We start from the raw sequence: 9,727 nt of genomic DNA, 5'->3' as shown, positions 1-9,727 counted from the left end.
ATATATAAGGATTAAATGCAAAAAGTAAAATTAAATATATAAATTTGTATTCTATTTTTTAATTTGCGCATAAACTTTCCAAAATTGTCATAAGTATTATAATATTACTTCATGTTATATACCTAAACTATCGTTTTATCTATTTATTTGATAAAAGAGGTATATTTTTACTTTGCAATCAGCTGATACTCTTTAATCAATGACCATCAATGAAGACGAATTATTCCCTTGCCTTCGGTGTGTTTCGCATCTATGACGTTTACATTGTTCATGCGAAATGTTATGTAACGTGCTCCGAGCGTGTTCCCTAATGTTAAGAATACAATAGAGAATAAAATATACACGCGAGCCCGTATAACGATAAAACAGCATTTTTTTCACATATAGCTGGCGCATGTCACTTGGCCGATTATGTTATCATCGTCTCTGAGTTCTCTCCACGTCGATAATACGTCACAGTTGTTGGTTTAGACATGACCGAAGCTTTTCGTGGCAGTGAAAACGTTCGTGTAATATGGAGATTAACCATATACGTTCCTCGTGGTACGTGACAATTGAATACACCATCGCATCGCATGGTTTATAATCTTAATCGGTTCTTTTCAAAGTCAGTAGGTCAGTCAGTCAAATATTATAATTATGGGTCACGTTCAGTTAGATGTGATAAAAGGCGTTTGAGTTTGGTCGAAATCTTCGAATTTGTCTGTTTCATTCTGAATTGCTGATATCTGTAGAAAAGCTTTGCAAAATATTATACCATTGTATTGCAAAATTTATAACTACTGCTTGAAATTGTGCAAACATATGTCATATGTGCAAAGTTTCTCTGAGTATTGATTATTAAATTCACTTTTCTAGTGAATTCTTTTTTATATACGATAGATGAAATATTATTAGATTTGTGCATACATATACACGTACACATAATAAACGATTTATTGTTTAAAGTTCTAGTAAATGTGTGACATTGTTGATGTGACATTTAAAAAGGAAGAAACACTTCTCTAAATGAACAAGTGGATATATCGATTAATAAAAATTATTAGAATAATTATTATTAATTATTGGGATAAAATTATTAATTATTTCTAATAATTATAATTATTAATTATTGGAAAATTATATTATTGTGTATATTAGCAATAATGTATGTGCATTTTTATTTCCTCTTTAATTTTATTCAACAAATGTGACAAACTTTTTGTACTAACAATTAATTATAAAATATTGATCTAGAATGCATTTCTTGAATCTTACAATTAGAGCAACATATGTATTCAGGTAAACAAATAGAGGGTTTTTATAAGACTTATTATATAAATCTTCCCTATATTTCTTGCATTAATATTGAAAATTCATATGTGTTGAGTTAAAGATCTATACAAGTATAAATATTTGTTTAATTTGCATTAGAACATGAATTTATACATTAGCAGTAGATAATTTTACATCAAGATAAACCTTTTATGTTAATCTTATTATATTATTTGCATTTTCAAATGCAAATTTTGAAAACTTACAGGATCTGCAATATATAGTTAATATATAGTACTAATATAACACTGTCTTTTCTTTTTCTATTTTTCTGTATATAGAGGAAAAATATTTGAGAAGTACTTGACAAGAAAATACTGGAAAATAATATTAAAAATATTTATCGATTTTTAACAATATTGCGAGTTTATATTAAGTATCTTGAAATGATGCATTGATAAATGGTATGTATTATTTTTGCTATCGTTATCACACACATATACACATTACGCATTATTCTAAATATGCAGATAATAATGTCTTTAAAATATATTTATGATATGTTTATGCAGATTCTCCGATGATAATTTCAATACTTTTAATAACAATACTTCAATAATATCAACATTTTTGTACATAATTTTCTTCTTTTAGATCTTATTTTTGAAATTATATTAACAAATGATAATTTTTATCAACAGCCTGTGTGTCAATTTATTACATAATTTAAATCTCATTTCCAATTACATAGTAACAAATGATAATTTTTATCAACAGATCAATATTTTAAGAAAAAAAATTAAAGTGCGATTTTTTTATATTTGTCTTTTTGGCGAATTTTTTAGGGACTTTTTTGTATGAGTTCTTTGCGTCGGATTTGTCTGACAATATATTCTCTTATTACGAGGGATATTATCTCCTGTTACGGGGGATCATTAAATCATTAATAAATTCAGTCGGCTTCTCAATTTTTTTGAATAAAATCGGTATATATATAGTTATCAGAATTATTCGAGATTTCTTGTCACGTGGCTACTATGCGTTCCGTTATTTTCCTTATATCTTTACCGGCATTCTGTTTTCTATATTCTCGCTACCGGGAAAACACGTAGAGTAGAAATACTACACGATATTCGTCCCACGAGTCGAATTCACGCATATTTCACATGTCACCGACCGCTGCGTCTATTCATGCCTCATGCCGGCTTATCGGTGTCGCCTTCTCCTTCCTCCATGCCTCCATCCTCTTCAGCCCCTCCCCTTCTTCCATCACATATTCTACTTCTCTGTCGCTCCCTCTTTTTCTCGCGTCGTTGGTTTCTCTCTTGACGCATTAGAGCATGTTCTCTTGGAACTTTCGGCCTCTTCCCCGACCCCCTGGGACTGACCAAACATCGGTCGGTCCGTCGGTCGTCTTTTTATTGTTAGTTTAAGTCCGACGGCGCGATCGGTCGGTCGGTCCTCGAGGGCAATTAGTCGGGCGCTTTGCGTTTTCTTTTCCTTTTCTCCTTTCGTCTTCCTCTATCTCTCTCTCTCTCTCTTTTTCTTTCTCTCGCTGTAACCGACGCCGTCTCCTCTTCGGAGCCGACGCGATTCCGTTGAAAGTTGCGATTCTCATCCGATATATATATATGATGCACCCGCTGCCACGCTCGAGGATTGTCTGAACCGGGTAATCTCAAATTAGCCATTATTCCATTATTTGCATAATACCACGTGCTCACACCCAGCAGTATGATCCTCTCTTAATTGGAAAATTTAAATTTACATTAATAAATTCAATATCGCCAAGAGTTATCACATTTAAAATAAATGTAATTTAATTGATTAATTATTAAATATATTTAAAAATTATGCTATTTCTAATAATTTTTTTAAGATATTACAAAAAGATAAAACTTTTATATAAAAAAAGGAATTTAAAGATTTTTATACAAAAATTATTATGTACATTGGAATAAATAAGGAGACGATGTTAATTTTTATGAGAAGAGATATCCGGAAAATTTCTGAAAGCAATTCTCTCTGAGAAACATTTTTCGTCTGATGAGGCATCGCGGTTCATGCGGGATCTGCTACTGATGTGTTGTTACTGAAAATGTAATTCAGCTCGACAGTAAAGCAGGAATCTCTGAACTTTAGAACTCGATATCTCTGTTCGAGAATTGGCATCACGCCAAATCGAAACTCGGACTTTTGTATATAAGTGTTTCTTGGACATGTAATTTTGGTCAATGAATCATCAAGCCCATCTACTTTATCTTTGCATATATTCCATGATAAAATCAATAGATATTCGATATTAAGATAATTCGGTGCTTCTTTTTTATCGTAAGATAATAAAAAAAGTTTGTGGAACAGAAATTACTTTGTGTCTCACAGAAAAAAAATTCATATTTTTTAATTATTGTCTCGATGCTCTTTTAAACATAATCCAAATTGTCCAAGATAATTATAATATATATAATATGCCAACTATAAAAGCTTAATTACTAGAAATCTGCAGCATGTGAGAACTTTGTACGGAATGTTTCATAAAGTTTCGTGAGGTCTCCGATTCTAAGAACTTATTCCGCTAATCAAGCGTAATTTTGCTCAGACACAAGGTCAAAAAAATTTTCAGGTGGTCATATACGAATATCTTGATGCACGTCGGCGTTTGTGTTTGATGATTATTTGACCACATAACGTTCGTCTTTTATACCGGCTGATGCAATAGTTCGATAGACATAATAAGTGTTTGGATATATATCTTAGATAGATATAGATATAGATCTTATATATATATATATATCAAAAGTTATCATTATCTCTAGAAACATCTCTATCTGTATTAAACGATAATTTGGCATATTGCCATTTACTTGACATATGTCCTCACGACTCCAATATCAGCTAATGCGGTATTTAATAAATCATACAAAAAAATTATTAAATTATTAAATTATTATTGCTTGCGAAAAATTAATTCTTAGAGAATCTTAAAAGATCAATCTCTTATCTCTTAACTATTTTCATAAGATTTGTTAAATTTTGCTCTCTCTTAATAATATTTTATTACACGTAAAAAATATATTTTCTCGTACAAAATATATACATATATTAAAGTACCACGATCAATTTTTGCAAAAGCTGAATAAATAAGATTGGATAGACTTTTCTTATGTAAAAAACGAAATAAAATAATAATGAACAGTTAATGAGTTCTCCTAGATCTAATATCCTTGCTTTTTTCTGAAAAAATGTTTTTTTCTTTAAGATATTTTACTCCATAAATGATCGCTTTACTCTCTTGTCAAAATACCTCTTGTCTTCTCTTTTATCACATTCAATAAAGCTTAAACATTGACATGTTTTTAAAATATACATATTGATAATGTTAATTTAACATTAATTTAACATTAATTTTCTAATAACTACTCAAATTCTCGAACTTATTTGTAAATGTGCTTTATTACTTATTATTGTTTTTTTGGTTACATTTTTTACTTGCATCTACACTGAGAAAAAAAAGTTGTTAACTTGACTAAATGCGTTCAACTAATTATTATTTCTTTAATTGAAATAAATGCAGTATTTAATAAATCATACAAAAAAATTATTAAATTATTAAATTATTATTGCTTGCGAAAAATTAATTCTTAGAGAATCTTAAAAGATCAATCTCTTATCTCTTAACTATTTTCATAAGATTTGTTAAATTTTGCTCTCTCTTAATAATATTTTATTACACGTAAAAAATATATTTTCTCGTACAAAATATATACATATATTAAAGTACCACGATCAATTTTTGCAAAAGCTGAATAAATAAGATTGGATAGACTTTTCTTATGTAAAAAACGAAATAAAATAATAATGAACAGTTAATGAGTTCTCCTAGATCTAATATCCTTGCTTTTTTCTGAAAAAATGTTTTTTTCTTTAAGATATTTTACTCCATAAATGATCGCTTTACTCTCTTGTCAAAATACCTCTTGTCTTCTCTTTTATCACATTCAATAAAGCTTAAACATTGACATGTTTTTAAAATATACATATTGATAATGTTAATTTAACATTAATTTAACATTAATTTTCTAATAACTACTCAAATTCTCGAACTTATTTGTAAATGTGCTTTATTATTTATTATTGTTTTTTTGGTTACATTTTTTACTTGCATCTACGGAAACAAAAAAGAAAAAGATTATTTGTTTGTGTTTCAGCTTTAATTTTTTTTAAGTCCATAAAAGAAAGCGTCATGAAAAAGTGTTTGATGATTGATACAATATATCGAAAGATTATTAAATTGTTGAAGACTATTAAACGTTTAACTCGCGCGTATAGAGATATAAAGTCGTGACAAGCTGAAAATAATGTGTTGTGAATCATAAGTAATATACAAAATATTACGCGAAACTTTGAAATCGTGATTCTAAGAACTAGAACAAGTATGATTTTTGTTTAAACATTTAGTTTAAAATTTGATAATTTTTATTCAACAGATTTTATCATCTCACAATGTTATCAGAAATATATTTGAAAAATACGAGAAATTTTGAACGTCTAACAAAATTTCCATAGTATAATCTCATCAGCAAAAAATCATGAATAATGTTTGTTATGCCACTTTAAATGCAGACGGTGCACTATTGCGGTTAAAATGTGGTAATGAAGTTAAAATACTTGAGAAGAATTATTCCGGAAAACATTTACGCGTATATATCAGCAATAATAAGATAAAATTCATACTTAATTCATATGATGATTAATTTGTGTGTGTACTAAATAAATTTATGTCTTCCATCTGTGTTATCTTTAAAAATTAACTTGTTTATACATAATAATATTAAACATTATTTAAAACAGTAATTTAATTCATAATTTTGATAAATAAATAAACAATTAAAAATGTTAATTGATAATTATATTATATTATTTATTAACTGAACATTTAATTATAATATAAGAGACTAATATTAACTCGATAATTATTTGATTGTTCAAGCAATTGATATTTGTTAATATATATTTATGTCAATATAATTTTTTTTTCCATTATTAGTCCAACCATAAAATATGTTCATATAAAAAATAGGTATATTAACATTTATTGCGATAAGAATAAATCATTTGACTTAGCTTTTTTATCGTTTTATATGCTGTAAATTATATTTTGCTTTTGAATTACGTAGCTGCTGAAATAATTGAATCGAGAAGTAGCCGCGCCTGGATTTTTTTTCAGGGTGAAAAACTTGTTTATAAATTTTTTTTTTGATATCATATGTTGATGTAGCCGACCATAACATAACCGTTTCAAGGTTAAGAAGAAAAAATTACTTAAAGCAGAATTAATATGACTTTACATCAATAATTTTATTTTAGTTTACATATATTATACAATATATTCAATTATATAAATATATTGCAATAACAGCACATATGTTCGAGAGATGTCCAGAGGACATCCAGAGGATATTCTGAATGTCTCGAACATGTGTCTTATTAAGATAACGTTGTTATAAATCTTATTAACTGTTGTCTGTTTCTGTTTTTGTAGTCGAATTTCAGTAAACAATAGGCATATTATTATTGTCAAAATCAAGCAAGAATATCTGCAAACGAAACACTAACAGAATTTGCACTTGATGATAAACGATGCAAAAAAAAAAAATAACTTTTTAGTTTTATCTTATATTATTGGTTTGATTCTTTCATTGTTTCATTACAAATTATCGGTTAAACCTATTTGATTGGTCCAGTCCCGTTATTAAGATCCGATAATTTAAGATAGAATCTAACAATAAGATACTTTCAGTCTAACTTGATGCGAAACACTACCGGTAGTCTCTTGATACCGATGTGCTAGATCGGCAGAATATAGTTAGTTAAATGGTTAAGCTGCAGTCTTTGGAGCTGCATTCTCCAGCTTCAAAGACTCATCAAGCCTTACATTGCAGACTTTTGTGTAACGGCATGGTGGGACAAATATAGCATTGCATCTTTCATATGCGACGTACTTATATTCACGCTGGATAGAAAAGTTGGAATATTTTTTTCTCTTTTCAATGAAATTACTTTTACATTTTGGCATATTCTAAAAAGTGCTGCAACTTTTTTTCACCGTGAAATATAATAATATAATTTTCAAAACTATTGACTCGCCACCCTCATAGCACCGAACATTGCAGTAAGATTATAGGGAGATTACAAACTTACACATTTTAAGGAACATGTTACTGGTACATACCACTAACCTTACAATAAAACCTTACTTTATAATATTGTTGGAAGATTAATGGAATCTTATTTCAATATTTTAGCAACTTTACTCGCAATAATTTTACTTTTCGCATATGCTGAAAATATTACAAAACTATAAAATATTGTTTAATATTAATAATCAAATATTTGATGTGCACGTTTTCATATATCCAAAATTATTATTTATTTAATATTTCATGAGAAATGATTGCGCGAAACATTCCAAAAACTTTACAAAAAAATAGTATTCAGCCGTCAGTTCGTTTGTTCATCGCTATGCGACGCGCTATGCATCCATCTCGTATTTGATTTTTAGTCATGAGAAGTATATAAAGAGTAACTGGCAAAAGATTAAAAATATAATTATTTCTATCAGTTCAATTACTGATACGATTCCAACATAGGGAATTCAGATATTGGACTGATTGTTTCTTACAAGTGGAGCGCATTTTTTCTTACCGCGCGTGGCTCTGATTGCCTTTATCTTGAATTTTAATTTTAGTTTAAAGAATTAAGCTTTAATCTATAAGACACATATATAAATTATTCTCAATGAAACAATAATTTCAATGAGTTCAAAGAATTCTGAGATGTGTGTATTAATTGTATAAATATTTTAAAATCGAAAGTATATAAGAAGAGATGAGACAAAATCTTGTATCAATTCCATTTTTTTGACATTATACCTTTTACGTAGTACGTCGATTTTAGTCGCTTACGTAAGCGATATATTACGTGAGCGATATAATATGCGCTATATAATATAATCGCTTAGCGACTAAAATCGACGTATTACGTAAACGGTATAATGTCAAAAAAATGGAATGGTAATCTGATGATCTCTTTTAGCAATATCCTTATCGAAAGTTCACAGATATCTTCTGAAGGAGCGGGGTCAATAATCCACGAAGATAATTATCGATAACAATGACGATCGATGAGGAAGGAGCCGGTCACGCCGGCGACATCGGTGACTTTGCTCCAGAAAATAATGCCGCCACATCAATTCGAACGATCGACCATACAGCTGCGAATGATCCGATCGGCCCAGCGAGCCATGTGCAGCCTCGTCAGACCGACCCCGACAGTTCCGATTGGAGTGAGGGCAACCCCCTTCTGGCCGAAAGCGCGATATTGACGATCGATGCGTCGATCGGGAAGTCAAAAAGAGTTCACAAAGCGGAGGAAGACACGATGAATGTCGGGAACGCGACACGAAAAGAGCCAGACGAGAATCTTGTGAACGAGCCGACGAGGATGATTGTTGGACCGCCCGATGGCGGCCTGAGGGCCTGGATGATTATGGTCAGCAGCTTCACGATCAACGGCGTGCTCTTTAGCATCATCAACACGTATTCCCTCATTTATCCGGAGCTGCAGAAACGACTCATGGAGGCCGGTGAGACTGAAGTATCTTACAAAGCAGGTACGATACTCAGTCAAGCAAATACGATACTCAGAAAAAACAAAACATAATATAAATATATTAAAATATTTATATGATAATATATTCTGCTTTTGTACAAAAAGTTTTTATTATTTTATCGAAAAATTATTTAAAAAAAAAATTATTTTTCAAACTGTAAAAAAGTTATATAAATACATACATATACATTGTTTACTTTGCTTTGTTATATTTGTAATCGTGTACAGATTATGCTCAATTATTTATCGATCTCAAATCAAAGTATTTATTCAATGATAAGGCACGCGAATATGCTTAGCTCGAATAAAGATCCGACTTGCCGTGATTTGATTTGGTTTAATAACAAATTCGAACAATTATGAGAGTATTTATTACATTCCTTAACAACACATGTCCAAAAAGTCCAGAAGACATATGTAATGTATATTGTTAGAATTATGTCATATCTAGTATGTGTTATAATTATGATGTGACATTTCGATTATTTCGAGCATTTATAATAAAAGTTAATATAAATAAAGCTCAAATGATATAAATAAAATAATATAAAAAAATGTCAATTAGAGTTGGTTGATTTTTTGGTGTTAATTTGGGTATTGATTCTTGAATTACGTAATTGATAATATGTTGGATAAAAATTTTTTGCTACTCGATAACAATCAGATTGGCATATTTTAAGAATGTAACAGCTTTTTCAAATCGCAACAGCTATGCAGAATTTCATAATAAAAAAACTGCATGCAGTTTCCTGCATGGATGAATAATGTACGTGTTTCAAAATTTAAAAAATAATTCTAATCA

General features: G+C 29.5%; 1 protein-coding gene across 3 annotated transcripts in view; it reads left to right on the top strand.

Moving 5' to 3' along the window:
• The first annotated feature begins 127 nt into the window (after nt 1-127).
• The window catches only part of LOC115246049 (monocarboxylate transporter 10), a 17,589-nt gene continuing 7,989 nt past the window's right edge, over nt 128-9,727 (top strand). Inside the window, exons 1-2 of one of the 3 annotated variants that reach the window (XM_029824634.1) lie at nt 128-543; nt 8,368-8,926. In XM_029824634.1, coding sequence (XP_029680494.1) covers nt 8,428-8,926 — 499 coding nt within the window. In that variant the 5' untranslated portion in view covers nt 128-543; nt 8,368-8,427. Of the gene's footprint in view, nt 544-637; nt 1,719-8,367; nt 8,927-9,727 lie in introns of those variants that run through there. The other 2 variants (XM_029824632.1, XM_029824633.1) reach the window with 2 other exon arrangements.

The sequence above is a fragment of the Formica exsecta genome, unplaced genomic scaffold (genome assembly GCF_003651465.1).
Source record: "Formica exsecta isolate Colony F162 unplaced genomic scaffold, ASM365146v1 scaffold138, whole genome shotgun sequence".
In the NCBI taxonomy this organism is placed as follows: domain Eukaryota; kingdom Metazoa; phylum Arthropoda; class Insecta; order Hymenoptera; family Formicidae; genus Formica; species Formica exsecta.
The sequence above is the reverse complement of the archived record's forward strand: the minus strand, read 5'-3'. Positions and strand labels throughout refer to the sequence as shown.